The 20,068-nt window shown below is 42.1% G+C and overlaps 1 protein-coding gene across 6 annotated transcripts in view; it reads left to right on the top strand.

Annotated features, from left to right (window-relative positions):
* The first annotated feature begins 7,730 nt into the window (after nt 1-7,730).
* The window catches only part of NETO1 (neuropilin and tolloid like 1), an 89,225-nt gene continuing 76,887 nt past the window's right edge, over nt 7,731-20,068 (top strand). For 2 of the 6 annotated variants that reach the window (XM_084888312.1, XM_084888313.1), the window contains exons 1-4: nt 7,731-9,081; nt 11,002-11,055; nt 11,291-11,428; nt 18,036-18,284. In XM_084888312.1, coding sequence (XP_084744438.1) covers nt 9,054-9,081; nt 11,002-11,055; nt 11,291-11,428; nt 18,036-18,284 — 469 coding nt within the window. In that variant the 5' untranslated portion in view covers nt 7,731-9,053. Of the gene's footprint in view, nt 9,082-11,001; nt 11,056-11,290; nt 11,429-17,062; nt 17,114-18,035; nt 18,285-20,068 lie in introns of those variants that run through there. The other 4 variants (XM_084888314.1, XM_084888309.1, XM_084888311.1 and 1 more) reach the window with 4 other exon arrangements.

The raw sequence follows: 20,068 nt of genomic DNA, 5'->3' as shown, positions 1-20,068 counted from the left end.
ATGCAAACATGTCTAGCTCTGTATTCTTAAGTGTGACCTCAAGTTCTGATCTTTGCTCAAATACAGGAAAACAATCACTTTCTGAAGTGAAGATGATATAATCACTTATGATTTAGAACTCAGTTCTCCACCTTTTTCTCCTGATTCTAGATCAATGCCTAGGTTCAAGGCTCAAGGTGGCCCCATTGGGGAAATGCAATTACTATTTTGGGAGGAAGATAATTACTAGCAGGACTGGGGAATCCATGAGCAGTGGCCAGGCTGGAGACAAAACATAAACATGAGTAAGACAATTTTGACATGGGGGAACTTTCCTATGACTCAGGATGTATTGATTTGACAAAGACACCTGAAGCAAGTCGTCATAATAAATCACTGATAAACTGAATGTCTCCTGGAAGTCTCAAGAAAATAATAGCTTACAATGAATCATATGGATACTGCTATTAAGAGCAAGTGGCACCCTCTGGATTCATCCTCAGATTCTACTAATAATCTCTTCCTCTCAGAACAGAGACAGGACTTTCCAGTAAAGCCACATGGAGACTTGCACCGAGTACCTGGTCTAGAATCAATGAAGAGAGAGGTCAGAACTTGGCAAATGTCTTCCTGGATGGCATTTGCCTTGAAGTAGGGAATTCTAGCATTGAGGCAAGGAGGCTGCTCGTCTCTAGCAAGTGCGACTTAGACCATCATGATAGTCCAGAGGGATAAGGGCAATACGAGTGTCCAACATTCTCAAGCACAGCCACCACAGGTCTCAGGCTCCCACTTCCCTATGTAGCTTGACTCTAATAGAAACAGAAAGATGACAGTATATTCCAGGGCATCTTGTTCAACTATTTCCTATCCCAATCTTTCACAGGCAAAAGCCTTTTCCTGTATTTGAGCAAAGATTTTAAACAATTTGGGTATACCAGCATTCCATTCTCCCCATCCACGGAGTACTTGTTATCCTAGGACAGTTGATTGATGCAAACTCAGAATCCCCATCATCCTAAGGATCTGCATCCCAGGAACACTTTGGGATCAACCCAATGGTTTTCTTTGCCTGTCCTCAGAAAACAAAACAAAACAACCCCTTGAAGAAGAGTCGGAATATGTTGTTATTTTATTTTTTCCCCAGGAAATACTGGGAGCTGTGACTAGAAAGGAAAGACAGCCAGGCAAATGTGCTACAAATAAGCCACCTCTGAAGGCAACTAGTTCTTGATCCTTCTGAGAGGCCTGGGAGCCTGGGTAAAGCATCCACTTGGGATTGCACTACAGGCTAGGTAAGGGACCAACTCCCAGTGGTCACTGTTTGAAGATTACTTGTACTTTTCCTGGTATGAGCCTGCTCAGAGCTGCACTCCAGAGAAAGGCCAGAGAGAAACATTTTCAGGTGCTGGCAGTGGAGAAAAGACCAGTGTTCACAGATAGGGTAAGGCCTGAGAGGATGATGCCAGGACACCCCACCAGAGCTCAGCATTTGGGTTTTCTGGTTTTGATGCCAAACTTCTAGCAGTTTCATGACATTCATAGTTTTTCCTCTCTCTTTTATTTTTTTTTTAATTTTCTGAAACACCTTGGTTTCTGAAAAACATGGATTCTCAAGTTCTTAGAAGATCTAAGATTCCATCAGTTATTATGTTACAAAGGAAGGGAGAGACCTTGTAGATGTCATTGCACTTCTTTTGCCCTGAATTTCTTTGTTTTTAAATGAGAAGGTGGGATCTGATAAAGAATTGTTCATTCAAATGCATATAGAGGTGAGGCAAAGAAGCCTCAGTAAAGCTCTAAATAGTCAAAACTAGAGTCATACAAGTGTGGACTGAGATGTGAAACTGTTAGTGTAAAGTGTGTGGACTCATCTTACCAAACTTTTGGGAGTAGCTGAGGTGGGTGGAGACTATACTGAATTGCCAATTGTTCAAGGAGTTAAAAAGGTGGCTGACACTTGAGAATGTTGGTTAACTGTGGTTTTTAAGTGAAGCAAGCATTATCCAGAATTGGACTTAATAAAATGCATTATCTCAAAGCATCAGGTTATCACCTTTGGATTAAAAGAACTCTGTTGTGCTTTAAATTATGAATTAAAATGACCTTAGCCTTGTCATCTTTGATTTTACCTCAGATAACACTCAGTTCTCATACCCTGACCTGGTGACAATGTCTAGTCCTTGTGACACTAAAGCATGTCTTCTATACTATTGTCTTCAAACAAAACCGAAAAACAAACAAACAAACAAAAAACCCACCTTTTAAATAAAATCTTCCAATTTGTATCCTGTGCAGATAAAATAACCCCCCCACCTGCCCCATTACTTACCTGTCCGCTTTCTGGACAAATGCCTACTCTGCTCAGAGGATTGTTTTAGGAGAGCTTTCAGCGTGGCCCTTGGAATGCTATTGCTTCATATCATTTCCAACATCTTTTTTTTTTTTTTTTTAAATCCTTTTCACTCCATTAGAAAGCATCAATTTTGAAAGGATGCAATTGTGACAGGAGTCATGTATTATGCATAACCCACTAATAACTATAATAAATCCTTTTATTTCCCAGAGAAATGTATTGAAAAATTAACTGTGTATGTCAATTTAAAAACTATTTTGAAGACTCTTTATGTTAAATGATACATTTACCAAAAAGCATTGATGACATTTCCCCTTGATTTTTAAAATATCACAACCATAACTGCTTGGCAAAAATTTTGCCGCAGTGTCACTTCTTTATGAAAGGGTAAATTTTTTTGTCACTTGGTTTGCTCCACAACTGGAAGAAATGGCAAAAGGAAATAAAAATACTTCAGACATTTCCTTATACGTGATTAGTATAAGCAAGAATGGTCAGTCAAAGGAAGGAGATTGATAAATAGCTTTGCTATTCTTTAAAAAAAAGCAGTATTTTCATTCAACATTTTTTTCTTTTTTATGAGCCAAAGTGTGTTTCTCTCTTCAGAATTATTTCATAAGTTAGATATAAGTCCTACCTACCTTAGCAAATCTTGGATTTTATTACTTTATAAATCATAGACATAGTACCCAATAAATTATAATTCTATATAATAAAAGTGTAATATGCAAATTGACCGAATAGCAGAATGACTGGTCACTATGACATGCACTGACCACCAGGGGGCAGATGCTCAATGCTGGAGCTGCTCCCTGGTGGTCAGTGCACTCCCACAGGGAGAGCACCCCTCAACCAGAAGCCAGGCTCATGGCTGGTGAGCACAGTGGTGGTGGCAGGAGTCTCTCCCTCCACCACTGTAGGCAGGCAGTAAAGAGTGAGGAGTCCCAGACTGCAAGAGCCCTGGATTGTGAGAGCCTTGGATGGTGAGAGGGATGTCTGACTCCCAACTTAAGCCTGATCCCCCCTAAACCAGCAGGGGTACATTCCCCAAGGGGTCCTGGATGCAAGAGTGCACAAGCTGGGTTGAGGGCCTGTAATAATCTCTTAATATGCCCATAACAGAGAAAGTAAATAAATTTAGGGAATGCTTTGCATTTATGTAATTTAGGATAAAAATTTTAAATCTAAATATTGGTAACATTCATATATTGGATTTAGCAATTTTAAGTAAAGTTTTTGAGTCGATTTATGGATGTTTTGAAATAGAATATATAGACTCATTCTTCAGCTTCACTTATATTTTCAAAAATGGTTAAATCTATTTTTCAACTAGAGATGGAAACTTGTTTTCTCCCCAAAGCAACAGTACGTAGATGATGTAGCATGATAGTCAGTACAAAGGTGGCCCCTTCACAGAGCAATTCCCTTTCTGACTCAGGGTATATCTTTATAAATGTTCCTTCATGCCTATTTGCCGAGTGCTAGCTATTACTTAGGCTGTTGGTTATAAAAACATATTGATGTTTTTATAAACCACTGTCAATTAAATATTAATCAGAAGGAAAATAAAGTCTTTCTAAAATTTTAGCAGAGATCAATGGGTAAGGGAATTATTTGCATTTCCCTGGCATTTCTCCAAGCAGAGTTTGTGCTCTAGTTTCTAAAGCACAAATGTCATTTAATCTGAAGCAGCACAGACAGTAACTATGGATCTGTATGTCCTGGTGGAAGAGACTAATGCTAAGATAGTTCTTGCCCACAGGAGGCTAATATTCTCATGGCTATCTAACAATACAATAGCATTTTCGTACTTGTCCTTCTCAGAAAACCCGGTGTTATTTCTGTAGTCATGTTCATTAGCAATCCTGTAGGGTTTGAATCTAAGGTTTCAAATATTTGAACTCTTCTATTTTATGAAGACTCTCTACTCTATTGTGATGCATTCACAGATTGTGGACTGGAAATAAATGGCCACCCAAATGTTACTTAAAGCCAGTGGCCTGCTACAGAATTGCAGATAATTTTTAAAATCATTCCAGTATTTGCCAACAAATGATTTATCCCTAAATGTGTTTGATAAACTGTTATGACTTGTATATTGTTCAGTTCATAAAATACGAAACGGAACTTTACATCTCAAAATTATGTAAATGAAAACATATTTAGAAGTTTTCAAGGAACTAATGTAATACACTGAGTGGCCAGATTATTATAATCTCTGACTGCATAATAATCTGGCCACTCAGTATATATCCTATATAATAAAAGGCTAATATCCAAATTGTCCTCTTGACCAGGAGTTTGACCAGCAGGCAGGCTGTCCAACTGCCTATGTCCCCTCCCCCTGGCCAGACCCCACCCACGCACAAATTCATGCACTAGGATATATATATATATATATATATATATATATATATATATATATATATATATAATCTGGCCACTATATATATATATATATATATATATATATATATATATATATATATATATAGTGGCCAGATTATGCACTCAGAGATCATAATAATCTGATGCCACTCAGTGTATAGATTGTGTCAGAAGCATTATTTTCTTTCAGTTATGTGTGTGTGTGTAACATTACCTCATATAGCCACACAGAAATAACCTGGGAGAAGAGGCCAATGCCGCAGACCAATTAATGAGAGAGCCCTGGGAGTCCTGGAACTGTATTATTTTCTTTCGGAAACTATGAGTGTGTAGACTACTTGCCCTTGCTTCAGAGGAGCAGTTTCCTGCACCAATTCTTTTTAAGTTTTTGGAGATCCTTACCATTTATCATTATGAGGTGCAAGCTTAAGGGAAACCAATGACCCCTTAACTGTATTTAAGAAGTGTCAGTTCTACTGTAACTTGTGTAAGTAGTGTCTGTTTTGGTGCTAGCCTTGGAAAACCCTTATAAAGCACCCTCTTCTAGATAATCTATTGGGTTTATTAATGCTATCAGTTTATATGCTCTCCCATGAGAAATATCACATACTGATATTTGACCATATGTGTGCTTAACTTTCCTTTGGAGAAGCTGAACTTTCCCATATGTTAATTTTTCTCAGAAAGAAAGAACACACACACACACACACACACACACACACACACACACACACACACACAACGTGTGGGTCCCATTGGGGAGGTAGCATTACTCAGCAAGCAGTGGTTCAGAGCCCCAAAGTGTGAAGAAGGCAGTTTGCCAAGCTAGTAGGATGTGGTGGATGGTTGAAAGTATGTGTGTGTCTCTGTGTAGGAAAACAAATGGAATTCTTGAGGAAAATTTACAACCAGAGCCTGGTAGGATTAGGGAAGCTATGTAGAGTCTCAGCAGCTACCTGTCTTGGTCCCTTGGTGAGGGGACACAGAACCTGAGCGTGCCTCTGTCACAAACCACGGGATCCAGGACCGCACACTCACAACCTCAACCCCGAGCTTTGAGCAAATGTTCGATCCCTCAGCCGCAGGCACTGCACAGGACACCACTGGGTTCACAAAGCAAAGACACAGTATGTCTGAGAGTTTAATTTCAATCACAGACCTACTGGCCACTGGATTATGGGAGGAATGAGGACATGAACAAAGGGTGTGGACCCCATGCCCCTTCATCATTTCCCTGGGATTTCCTTCCTGAGTTTCCTGGACCCACTCCCCATCCCCATTCAAGGACCACTTGTCTAGCAACATTTCAGAAGCCTGCCTCTTACTCCAGCCAGGTAACAAAGTATGTGTCATGAGAAACCAACCTGGACAAAGAGGAGGGAGAAGGTTAGAAATACTTGAGTGAATGGATTTAGCAAAGACCAAATTGCCTTCCTATCTTCAAACTGCATTGGAGGAATGCAGTAATTTCCCTGATGATAATTTTCAACTCATCACTGTTTCATTGAAAGATTTAATCGTTTTTCATAAAAATGTATCTCTGGATGGGAAAAAAAAATTATCAACCAATCCTAAAGATTTCAACATGACACCATCATTTCCCATCATTGGCCATTTTTCATAGGCCCTCCTCCCTGCCCCATTGGTGACCAGCATCCTTTGTCACCTCCCTAGCGCTACCACTACTCTTTGGCTTTTTTGCTTCTGTGCAGTTGGGGCATTTCTTCCTCAACTTCTCTGCACCCCACCAACCCTCCCTCCCAGCCCCCACCCCTCAACTCCTGAACTGGCAGGACAATCCCACGTGGATCACAGGAATCCGAGGGACCTTCTGCCCCTGGTCCTCTTACAAGTACATCCGTGTGCAGACACACTCTCGCGGGGGGGGCGGGGGGGGTGTTCTGAGAGGCTCCTCGGGGCGCGCCCCATCCATCAGCACAGGCAGCTCCTTTCTGGAGCCTGGAGCTCCTCTGCCTGCGCAGGGTTCTGCTGGAGTTGGCTCTGCGGGTGCGCAATCACTCCATCCCTCTGTTGTTCTCTGGCTCTAGTTCTCCCCTACATCCTGCCTGCCCAACTACCCACCTGCCCTGAAAAGGACACACACACACACACACACACATACACACACACTGGTGACTTTTCTGCGCCTTCAAGGACTTGCAGGAGATGCCTGGAATCAAGGAATCAAACTCTTGGAGCCTGGGAGGTTGCTTCTGGGGCACGTGGATCCCCTTAGACTTGGGGTTCGCCTCGTTATCCTTCGAAACCCTCTCCAAAGCATCGCGGAGGGGAAGCGAGGGCTGGGCGACTGCGAGCACCCAGCACATCTGCGCGCTCTTCTGTGGGTGTGGGCGGCCCAGCCTCGCTGAGGCAGCAGCAGGTGCCTGAGTGGCGGGCCTGGCTCTGAGCGCCTTCCGGGCCCCCTCTAGCGGCCCCTTCCCATCTCCCGAGGCTTTTGAGGTGATCTCTCTCGCTCCCCACCTTAGTTCTTTCTATCCTGTCCCCTCATCGCCGCCATCCCCATCCTGGGCTCTGAGCCGGCAGCTGAGCCGGGGGCGCGTGGTGTGTGGCTGAGCTCCCCTGGGTGCCCTGGTTCGCGGGCCTGTGTGCACCGGTCCGGCAGCCCAGCCCGCAGCTGCAGGAGGCGAGAGGGAGGAGGGGTGGGGGGTGGGGGGCTGCTGAGCTGGGAGGGACTCCCCTCCGCACGTCCGCGCACTCCCGCGACTCGGTCCTCTGCAGCCACCCTGTGTAAGGTTTTTTCCTGTTCTTTTATTTCCATTTTAGGAGCCGGGGCTTTTCCGGGCTGTCTCCCCGGCAACTCTTCCCCTTCCCCTTCCCCCGGTCCCCCACTCCGAGATTAACTCCCTGCGCGTGAGCCTGCCCCTGTTGGGTGGGTGGGAGGTAATCGGTGTGTGCCTTGGGGTTTCAGTTCTTGGGGACGGTGGGGGTAGGTAGAGAGAAGCCCACGTCTTTGCATGCACAGTTTGGTGTGGGCGACCTCCGCACCGAGCCCGGAGATCAACCGGGAAACTTTCCCGGCCAAGGAGGCGGGTGCGCGCCCGGCCGGCTGTGCCCCCGGGAGCCGTCACCCTGGAAAAGAGCCCGAACCCGCTCCCTCCAGACAGATGGAGTGGAAGGGGCGGGGGAGAGAGCGATGGCCACGTCCGACCCTTAAAAAGTGAAACATGAGCCCCGAAGAAGGGGATTTCCACCTGGAGGCCCCTCCCCCTCGCTCGCCTTTTATCCGGCGCTAGGATCCAGCTGGGACGTGCAGGCTGCCTTCTGGCCCCCTTGGCCCGGGTGGCGAGTGGCTGATCCCAGGCTGGTCCTCCTCCTCCCCCCTCTTTTCCCCTCCTCCTTCCCCCTCCTACCCCGGGATCCCTGAGGGTGTGCCGTCCTTGCCGCCGCCCCATTCCGCCATGCACCAGCCCGGGGGGCGCCGGCCGAGCTGCTCAGTTTCACCCCGGCCCGGGGCTGCCTGGAGGGGCGCGCAGCCCACGGCTCTGACTAACGCTCCCACTTGGTAACTCTGCCATCTTCCTGCTCCTTCCCCGCCCTCCTCTCCCCGCCCCTCCTCCCCCCTCTCCTCCCCCCGACACCCCCGGGCCCCTCCGCCACCCTCCAGCCCTCCTCCCTAACGCCCACCACTCTCTCCTCCCGCAAGATCGCGGAGCTGGTGCGCAGCCGGCGGGCCGATGACACCCCCTTTCCTCCTGTCTCCGATGCCTCAGCGGAAGATCCCCCAGGGCTGGACGGAGGAGGGCTGCCGGGCGTCCTCCCGGCGGGCGAGGCTGCCCCAACCTGCTGCTCGTGGTGGATGAGACCAGGGACTGAGCAGCCCCTCCGCCGCCGCCGCCGCCGCCACCGCCACCACCACCACCACCAGCACCGTCGCTGCCGTCGGTCCCCGGCCCCCAGCTCCGGGCGCCTCCGGGCTCTCCGCCCGCGCCCACCGCCCGTGCCCTCCAGACAGCCGCGGCGGCGGCGATGATGCAAAGGAGGAGGGCGCTGCCGCCGGCGGCGCGGATGGTGGCGAGTGGCGCCCGGGTGTGATGCCAGCGTCATGGTGGGGATGCTGGCTTCTTCGCAGCGGTGACGGCGAAAGCGAGCCGGGGCGGTGGAGGACGCACGGATTCGGATTTTCTGCTGCTGTGTGGGCTCGGATCTCGTCCTGCGCCCCCGCCCCCCTCTCTCGCTCCCCCCTTTCATTTTGCCCTGGCTTCGCCTGTTTCACATCTCTCGAATCCTCTGTCCTCTCCCCGCCACTGGACGTCTTCCCGTCTCTAAATGGAATTAGTGGAGCCCGGAGCCTCTGGTGTAAGGAACAGACATGATCTATGGACGCAGTGTGCTTCACAGTGAGTACCGCTCCCGCCGGCCGCCGGCCGCGCAGGTCCTCCCTGGCGGCCGCTGCTCCCGAGAACCCGCAGTCCCCGCCAGTCCGGGGCAGGCGGAAACTTTCTGTATTGCAGCAGAATGCCACGGGGCGCGGGGGCAGCGCGATCAGTGGTGGCCGGGTGTCAGCATCCGCCGGGGAGAGCAGCCTTTCTGTGCGCAGGATCATCCGGGGGTGAGGATGGCTAGTAGTTTTGGGATGCGCACGTGCGGCAGTGGCCGGGGAGTGGGCCCCAGGGAAGGCGCAGGAGCAGACAGTTTGCGGGATGGAAGTGGATAGTCCTCTTTCGGGGGCTTCAGGAGCCCAGGGGCCCACATGCCCCCCAGTACATAGTTTAGAGCACACCGGAACGCAGCCCTGGAGCGGAGGGCAAAGGACCCTCAACTCTGGCCAGTGGGACCGCTAGTGTGGCTTGAGGAGTGTGTGATTTGCATGCAATGATAGGAAAGAAATGGGAGGAAAATAGCATCAAAAGTCATCAAGTGAAAAGCAATTTAAGAAACGTGTGCTGGAAATTTCACATTATAAAGCAAGGATTAGAGAGTTAATCCCAGGCCACACAGTTGAAAGGCCCGGGTTGGCTGATAGGTTACCAATAGTACCTGTTTCTACAACGTGATTCCATCAGAACAGGAGAAACAGAGTACACAGAACACCAAACATATGTGCTGATATTGATGGCTGTATCCCCAGATGCTTGTGTGTGTACAGAGCCCTGGCAAGTTAAAATAAGGCTTGTTCTATTTAAACATACATGATAACAACAACTAATGTTTTGAACCAGCCACAGTACGGTCATATAATGGATGCAATTCTCAAATGCTAAAATCAAGGCCCAGACACTTTTTTTTTTTTTTCTTGGAGTAATCTTTAAGCATGCGATTTATAAGCTCCTGTAGTGAGTTAGGCTTAGGAAATCCTTGTGAATTTTAACCTCCCTTTCCCAAACTCATTTTAATTGGAAACATTAGGGAGGAACTTAGAGCTTTTAGATAATTGAGCAGCAACATGAAAATAAAGTAGGAGAGGAAAATTCAGGAATGATGAAGACTGGATTTCTAGTTTTAGGTTTTGTCGAAATGGTGAGTGAATCAAGAATGATAGAAGTAAACAGAAAGTTCAGGTTATGATGGTCTTTGTTAAGTGACAGATCAGAGTCTCTTTGAGACTGAAAAGCTGACTCAACAGCATGCTTATAAGTAATCTCTTTTGTGAAATTAACAATCTACCTCTGGAGAATCCTAAATATTAAAACAAAGTTGTGGTTAGAAGAGATGAATTTTATAGCTTAGAAAATGCTGAGAATGGGCTTAACTTGGTAGTACAGCACCTTTTTTATAAGGAACATTTTTATAGTCCTGCTATATGTTTCCAATCCACCGTGATTTATTTTTCTCTGTTCCCCTCTCCCTTTCCACCATAAGATTTGCTAGGTGTTTATTTTCTAAAACACAATAGCATTGGCAGTGTTAGCATCAGCCCTGGGGTCTGATTGCTTCTCACCCTTTCACCTGCTGCCAAGCTCTCTTCCTGTAGCGGCCCTAGCACAAACCCTCATGTCTGATATCCTACTGGCATGGGACATGGGTAGGTTATTAATAATACTGCCTCTGAGTGCTGGGGCAGGCATTTGCCTGAAGGGTTTGGGTCTCATCCATTCTTAACTGGCATGTACTTTCCGAAGGGTTTCCTAACTTTTCCTGATTTGTGCAATTTGAATCAGTGTGGGCAAGGTCTGAGTCAACTTGGAATAGTTAACAAAAATAAAATTAATCTGATTCGATATCTTATTATTAATTAGATTATGTTGTGTTGTTACAGATCTCGATCATTTTGGAGTATATTGATATTATCTCTTTCTAATTTTTCTTTTCTGTTTCAGTTGTAGCAAGTTTAATCATCCTCCATTTGTCTGGGGCAACCAAAAAAGGAACAGGTATGTTACTTTGGAAAACTGTGGGGGAGAGGCCTCTAATTATGTACCTTTCCCCATCTCTCCCATATTCTTAATATTCCAGGATATATGGCCATTGGTTAGTGTTTATGATTGATTGGTTTTCACTAAGACAACATTTAGAAATTAATTTACTAATGGATATTGTAAGGACGTGTTCTCTATTTTTAGTGCTATAGAAATTTGGATGACAGCTCTTTTAAAAATTGTTTTACAGAGAAGCAAATCACCTCAGAAACACAGAAGTCAGTGCAGTGTGGAACTTGGACAAAGCATGCGGAGGGAGGTGTCTTTACCTCTCCCAACTACCCCAGCAAGTACCCCCCTGACCGAGAATGCATCTACATCATAGAAGGTGAGCAGCATGTGGGCAGGGTGCATAGAGACATCACAGAGATTGGCTTTGGAGCCCCTGCACATGAATATCTCCCAGCTGATCCAATGACTAAAATCTGGACTTAAGCTAATTATTGAAATTGGTAGTAATGGGTTAAGAACAAGTAAATTCTGAGAATCTCAAACACATCAACAACTTAGTTTATTTGGCATTTGATTTAATTTATTTGGAATTCTAAATTAATAGAATGGATGCAAAGTTGGCCTAATAGTACTTAATGTGTGCCGAAGCCGGTTTGGCTCAGTGGTAGAGCGTCGGTCTGTGGACTGAAAGGTCCCAGGTTCAATTCCCGGCAAGGGCATGTACGTTGGTTGCGGGTACATCCCCGGTAGGGGATGTGCAAGAGGCAGCTGGTCGATGTTTCTCTCTCATCGACGTTTCTAGCTCTCTATCTCCCTCCCTTCCTCTCTGTAAAAAAATCAATAAAATATATTTAAAAAAAAAACCCTAATGTGTCACAATTTGGGAAACTGGTATTTTACTAGTTTAGCAAATATGACAAAAACCTGTACATGTGTTATTTTTATCTTATCTAATGTGAAACACAAAAAACATGAATATCAGAAATAAATCTCTAATCACATTTTCCAAACATTAGACTGAACAGCAGTTGCCTTAGTTTGTACCAGCAGGCAACATTATCATACTTTAACACTGAAGTCAGGATTCCAAGTTGTGATGCCTTTTTTCATCATTTTCAACCCAGCTGGAAACATAAATAGTGCTGAAAAAGATATTTAATTCTCTTTGAACATTTTATTACTATTACCCATGTAGATGTCTGCATATTAAGTATAGTTTTTAGGAATATAGATGAACATTTTATCTAGTGATTGGTTTTAATATGTGTTAGTAAGTAATAACCCAAAACTTGCAACCTCTTTCCCAACCCGACACAGACAGAGAGACACAGAGCTTAATAAAAATATGTGTATGCTTGGTATTTACTTATACCAGTAAACAAGGGACACATTTATTTGATTTATCTTTTAAAGAAAAGGTCTTTATATTTAACTGATTTCACATTAGAAATGAGTCTTTTTATTTCTGTAATTTTTAGGCCAGGATCTTTTCTCTCTTCTTGTTATACTTGCAGTTGAACTTTTAGCAGAGATGCACCTCTCTATTAGAAGAAGGAGAAAGAGTAAGCCGAGAATTCTGAGTTCTGGCATGGTTTCTTTCTCTTATGGTTAATAGAAAAGGAGGTTGAAATATGGAAATTCTGGGTTAAAATCAGTTCTTTTTATTACGCTAATACTACATATCTATTATGTAGATGTGCTAGGAACTTTAAAATCACATAATAGATTAAAGCATTTAGTCCTAGGAAGTAGGTATGTTTATTGTGCCTATTTTACAGATAAGTGAACTGAGGTTTAAATTCAAGTAATTTGTGTTTTGAAGCAACAATATTTTAACTTCCAAATTATTAAAAATAATAAAATTAACTAGTTTTCTCATTTAAATAATTAATTCAGAAGCAAATCCTTCCTCGTTTATCATTAGTTAGAATTAAAAAGCATTGCTAACATTTGATTTTAATATCATGCACATATTTGTATTCATTCCTAATGACAGGAAGGACAAAACAAATTTGGTAACAAGAATCTCCTGTTACTATTAATCATACTTCTATAGCTTTTTTGAAATACTTCATATTAGTCATTTTTATTCATATATTTATTTAACAAATATTTCCTGCAACAACTACCAAGATATAACCACTCTTCTAGGTACAGTTTAGAGGGTGCCAAACAACACAGGCATGACCCTTGACTTGTGGAAGTTACCATATGGTCTAGGGACTATGCTACTTTTAGGAAATAATTCTGAGTTCCCAGCTAGCACTGTGTGTGGAATGGGGAAGGACAAAAGGCTACAGGGAGGAGGAGATGTTCACGCTTCTTTTTGAAGAACATGTAGGAGATGCCCATTCTCTCTATGGAATGAAGTTGAGATAAGGTGTTCTCAGGACCCACATGCAGTGTCATCGGCTTCTGCTGTGAGTGAGGACAGGAACCAGCAAGGAAGCTGTCTCAGATACAGGAGAACTTGGGATCCCCCATGTTCCCCCAGGAAAGTCTGAATTATAGAAAATGGAGGTACCGCTGAAATGATTTTGAGAATTAAAAAGATGAGATGACTAAAGGAAAAGAATGTTAACTTGAAACTTATTGTGGAAGAATAAGTAAACATGAATCATAGCAAAAGCATGAACTACAGAAATGACATTGGTGATAGAACAAAGGAAGGAATGAGCTGTATTTAGGAAATTGAACCATAAATGACTGGCATGGGAATGAGAGAATAGGGGATACCAGGACCATACTCAAATTTTTGACTTAGTGACTTAGATGTAATTGTTGCACCAGATAAGGAATATAGGTAGAGAAAGAGTATTTAAAGGAAAAATAGTGTGTTCAATTTTGGTGTTTATGAAGATGTTTCATAAGAGATTGGATATATAGATCTTTGAGTGGAGGATTCTGGGCTGAAAATATATATTTACGAGTCATAAATATAGAGATTGTTGTTAAGGATGTTAGATATGGTTGTTGAGGATATAGAGATTACTGCTGAAGACACTGAATAAAATCATCAAGAGAGTATTTGGAACACTTTTCAACTCTTTAAAAATATATAGATGCCTGGGTCTGTCCCCAGAAGTTTTGATTTAATTGGTTTTAGATAAAGCTGCAGGCATCATCATATTACAATAGCTTTCCATTGGGATGATAGTGGCACTCAGCACTGGTCTCCAGAGAGAGGAAAGAAGACATAGAATTTCTGGGAAACAATGTGTAAGAGATGAGCAGAGTAAAGAGAAGGAGAAGTCAAAGCTGTGGGCTGGAATTCAGACATAAGGTCACAGCAGCTGAGTGGACTAAGTTTCAGGAAACAGGGAACAGCCAAAGAACCAGCTGCTATATCACAGGGGTGGGGTGGGGTGGGGGGGGGGGGGGAATCAGTTCAAAGCAAATGCTCCTACTGTGTGAGGCAATTTAGAATGTGTTAGTCATTTCAGGGTGTGTATTCTCATGGACACAGTAGGGAGTGGAGCCAACTCCCAGTGAATGGAGCCTTGAGGGTATTGATGTCCCCACCATGGAAATTAAGTTTCTTTTTTGCTTTGTCTTCTCTTCTTTTAATGGTGGGAATTGTCATCTTTAATTCTGTAAAGAATTGCCTGTTCTGTAGGAAAAGGTAAATTAAAAATACAAGATAAAGAGGGATAAGGGTTGGTCAAGTTTCTTCATTTTATTTTTCTTTATTGATTAAGGTATTATTTATATGTCCTTATCCCCTCCTCCCCCACCCACCTCATCCTCATTCATGCCCTCACCCCTCTGGTATCTGTGTGCATTGGTTGGGCTTATATGTATGCATACAAGTCCTTTGGTTGATCTCTCTCTTACCCCCACCTTTCCCTACCTTCTCTCTGAGGTTTGACGGTGTGATATATGCTTCTGTCTCTGGATCTGTTTTTGCTCATCTGTTTATGTTGTTCAATATATCCCACATATGAGTGAGATCATGTGATATTTGTCTTTCTCTGACTGGCTTATTTCTTTTAGCATAATGCTCTCCAGTTCCATCCATGTTGTTGCAAATGGTAGAAGATAAGTTGTGCCCAGCCGGCTTGGCTCAATGGTTGAGTGTTGACCTATGAACCAGGAGGTCATGGTTTCATTCCCGGTCTGGGCACAAGCTTGGTCTGCAGACTCCATCCCCGGTGCTGGGATGTTCATGAGGCAGCAGATCAATGATTCTCTCTCATCATTGATGTTTCTATTTTTCTATTCCTTCCTCTTTGAAATCAATAATATATATATATATATATATATATATATATATATATATATATATAATTTTTTTTATTTTAAAGATAAGTTGTAATCAATGCAGATGGAGTCTCAATCACAGAAGGAAAGGTCCTTTTTAATGGATTTCAGGATGTCCTACGACTTCCTCAAATAGGAGGCAATAGTCTATATAAATGTGTAGTATTTGCAGTTCTCAACATGTCCAAAGAGGTTAAAACCTCTTGAAAAGGAAGCTATTTCAGATAAAAAAAAAATGGCTTGTAGAGAGTTTGACAATGAAAGACACCTGTGACTTGAGAGATTTGAAGGGAAAGAAATGGAAATGGAAGTTTATGGAGTTGGATCTAGAGAGTTGCACATAGTTCACATACACTATAATTGTTAATTTTTTCATCTGCCACAAAACTATATGACACACTTATTTTTTTAAAAGTTATGTTACTACTTTCTAAAATTCAGTCAGTGGAATTTCAAATGTGTGTGTAGTTAACTTCAACATTCTGGACCAGAGAAAATGAGTTGTCCCTATATGACGTGATCTACCCAGTGCTGTATGATAGCATGTTTCCTGAAGGAACATTGAGAGGTTGATGCATCCATGTTGGACAGAACTTAAGCAACAATGAAAATGAAGGTACAAATACATGCATTCATATTAGATCACCATGTATTTTCTAGTAGGGACAATACATGGATTTATGTTGATTGATAGAGTTTTAGCTAAATTAGCTTACCCTTTCCCTAAGCATACATTATGTATTTATTTCTAAAAAAAATATCCTTTATTCTGACAGTTGTGTCCTCATAAAACTGATACTGGATTATCAAGGAAGAGATAGACACATTCTATCGGATAATAGTACATACAAATGGCACTTTGATGCTAATACATGAATAGGTCCAGTTTCTTAAGCATTTGCTTTTTTGTTATTAGACTTCAGGGGGTAAAACATGATTTTCCAGGTAATTACTTATGATATTTTCTAATTTGCAGATTTTTTTTTTTAAAAAAGCATTGATATCTCCTCAAATCTGTTATGGTAGATACTATATTTGTTGACTATGTGATACACATTAGTGCTAGATAGAACTATTCTTGATTTTACTTGGAAATGTCCAAAGACTCAGAAACAACTTTAGAGATTAAAAATCATCCATAAAATAGTCTTTTAACATGCATTGACCTTTAACCAATTAAGCTTCAATTTTATCTTTGGAAAGCATCAAGATTACATTTTTATTTTATAAATCTCTAATTTCAATTCATCATGTATTTCAAATCTACATAAATTTTTTACATCCATGCATGCAAAGCTTTAATTTTTAAGCCATCAAGGGCGATATTCAATACATATCTGAGAACCAGTGTGGTGTGGACAGCAGTCATTCAGAATGATTTCTGGCCATGTGAGGAGCAGGCCTGGCTGAGCCAGGAGTTAACTTTCAAGTGTCTGGAGGGGCTTGGTCCCTGAAAAGGGCCAAGTGGCTGAGAAGCACTCAGAGGACTCAAGTCAACAGCTGTTTACAAACTAAGAAAGATGTGTATGGCTACTTCAACAACTGTTCCGGCTGTTCTGGGGTATCTTGGCTGAGTATCAGTTGAGAATGCTTGCATTTGGAACTGTGTGGACTTCACAAGGAAAGAATAAAAGGTAACTAGCAAATGTACCCACTCGGAGGTTTCTAGAGCTGCCGTAGAACTATGCCTTAGAGAGCTGTAAACACGTTTATGAAGATTAGAAGCTCATGTACAAATCACCAACAAAGATGATTTTGAGAAGTCCTCGCTGGCGAGTACTGTGCTGAGTGCTGGGAAAAGGTGAATAGATATGGTCTTGTCTTTAGTGAGTAGGTTTAGAGAGGTTTCCTTTAAATGAGGATTGTCTGTATAAACAGGAGTTAACAAATGGGAGGTATTTAGATACTCAAAAAAGTGGGAAAATACATTAAAGCCCAAAGAGTGTGCTATAAAAGAAGAAGAAGAAGAAGAAGAAGAAGAAGAAGAAGAAGAAGAAGAAGAAGGAGGAGGAGGAGGAGGAGGAGGAGGAGGAGGAGGAGGAGGAGGAGGAGGAGGAGGAGGAGGAGGCGGCTTGGCTGAAGAGAGCTGAGCTTGGGTTGCACAAAAAGTAAGGAGACACTGAAATATGGGCTGGAGAGAAACCTTAAGGATCCTATATGTCTTGTTTTGATCATTTTACTGGAGATGTTACGAAGGTTACTGGGTAATTTTGAAACTGAGAGTGATATGGTAAGATTTGTACTAAAAGAAAGATTGTTCTTCATTGCCTTGTACACTCACTTTGATATTTTCAAGGCCATCTGATTGGGACTATTGGAATGGTTGTATAACTGTGCCATACCACCCTCAAGTGGCATCTGACCTTAAAACTGGGTAGTACAGAAATTATGGAAAACGTGACAGAAAGATGCCTCTCTACTTTCTAAACCTGAGTTAGCAGGCTTTCACAAAAATAGTGTGATATTATTTACTTCTGTGTTGGGCATCAAAATGGTCATTTGATATCAGAATAATATTTTGTGGGATGTCTGAGGATCATCCCTTAGACTTCCTTATGGAAATATTAATTTGCAAAGCTAAGGATAGCATACTGGCTTTGTCTTTCCACGTGTCTCATGCTCAAAGTTTGATAGATGTGCAGACAAAATCTGAAGTAGAATCAGAAAAATCAAATTCAAGATTTCAGAAGGGCCTTCTAGATATAATTTTTCTATTTTTTCAGCGGCCCCAAGACAGTGCATTGAACTTCATTTCGATGAAAAGTACTCTATCGAACCATCTTGGGAGTGCAAATTTGATCATATTGAAGTTCGAGATGGACCTTTTGGGTTTTCTCCAATAATTGGACGTTTTTGTGGAAAACAAAGTCCACCTACAATAAAATCCAGTGGAAGATTTCTATGGATTAAATTTTTTGCTGATGGTGAGCTGGAATCTATGGGATTTTCAGCTCGATACAATTTCACACCTGGTAAGTAAAGCCTTTTTTCCTCCTTATATCTTTTCTTTCTTAGTTTAATATCTTCCTAGTACAAGAACTTTTGTAAGATAACTTTATAATTTTTCGAGGAATTTTGTCATTCTATTTAAAATCAAACCTATAATGTTCTCTCTTTTCATTTCATAAACTCTGAAAGGAAAATAAGTTTTCCTTAAGCCTACATAAGAGGTAAAGTGATTCAGGGGTCTGGATGGTCATCAGCAACATTTAATTAAGTGGATTTCCATTATGCTGAAATGTGTAATTTCAGAGACAGTCTGTAATAAGGAAACTAATTACACATTAAATCCCAATAAACTCGAAAAAGTCAATTGGAGTATTTGTAAAATGTATCCATCAAAGCAATCACTGGAGAATTTGAATAAAAATTCATTTGTTCTGAAGAAACTATAATTTTTAAAGCAAATGGATCTTAGCATAAAACAGTCTAATCTCTTTATAGAAATGCAAATCCCTAAGTGTTGGGATGAAAGGAAAACTGAGACCCAGGGCAGCCAAATGTTCATTTGCAAGGCCTGGCAGTCATTACCTGTAATTATGTAATTGTGAACTTTATGTCAATTCTTCTTTTAACCTGCTAATTTAAAAAGGCTCTGTGATGTTGACTGGCTCACTTTATGATGAGTTATCATTTAGTACAAGAAGAAAAAAAAACTGGTAATCACATTTTTAAACTTTGAGAACATCAGGCTAAAGCAACTTGAGATTCGATGAACAGAAGGCATTTCTTTTAATGGAAACATAGATCAAATTGCATGAAGGACATTATTTATATATAATTATATTATTGTTTTCAGTTAATACATACTTTTTTACCTAGGTTATAACAGACAAGAGTTGACATTAGAATATATGTGAACTTTGTTGCAGTTTCTGTTCTATGTTACACCAGAGCAGGGCTTGGATGCTCAGTGCAAGCACTAAAATTTTAAAAATAATATAAAATTAATGGTGACTTTCAGTATGGTAGTATGAGTTATGTTAAATAAGTCAGATATTAACTGTACCATGTATATTTACCTTAAATATTAGTATTTTCATAAGATCACTAGGATATTGTGGGTTTAATTATGTTTTGCTAATATTCTATTGTTTACAGAAATCATGGCTATTTTATATGTGGCACTCAAACTCTTTGTTTGTATTGCAAAAAAGTGCAGAGGTTCAGATGATTTTATTCGTGCTAGAGTTGTAAATGGAATTATATATTTCCTTAACTGATCCTTTTGAGGGTAACCAGGGCCTAAAGATAGCTGTGTATGGTATGGTCTAGGCTTTTACCAGTTATATTTTAATCCTGGAGTCAGTGGTCTTGGGAATCACGTCTAGGATTGAAAACTGTGGTTTCACAAAGGGAGGCTCAATTCACATAGTCTATCAACATAAGCAATGCAGCCTACCTTTCCGGCTCTCCTGGAGATGCCCATGACAGGTGCAGTTCAGCCCCCTCCCCAGGTTGAGAGCAGCCACGTGGATCCCAGGGTATTTATTGTTCTTCACTCCTTGTTACTTTAGAGGTGCCTCACTTCATCTAGGAAAGGAAATCTCATTACCAGGAACAACGGAATCAGGAGGGGATGTGACAAACTGATTTGTGAAATTAAAGATGCATTAAGGATTGGCCTAGGCTTGTTTTTCACTGTCATATACGGAAGCAGACACTTGGGCATATGAGACAAGAGTGGGACGATCTGAAGAAGGTTTGTAAAACCCCCATGGCAGTAGAAGTTGATGTTCTACAGGCCCAGGCCATT

The sequence above is a fragment of the Pipistrellus hanaki genome (assembly GCF_964339955.1).
Source record: "Pipistrellus hanaki genome assembly, chromosome: 6".
Taxonomy (NCBI): Eukaryota; Metazoa; Chordata; class Mammalia; order Chiroptera; family Vespertilionidae; genus Pipistrellus; species Pipistrellus hanaki.
This window is presented reverse-complemented; position numbering and strand designations above follow the sequence as displayed.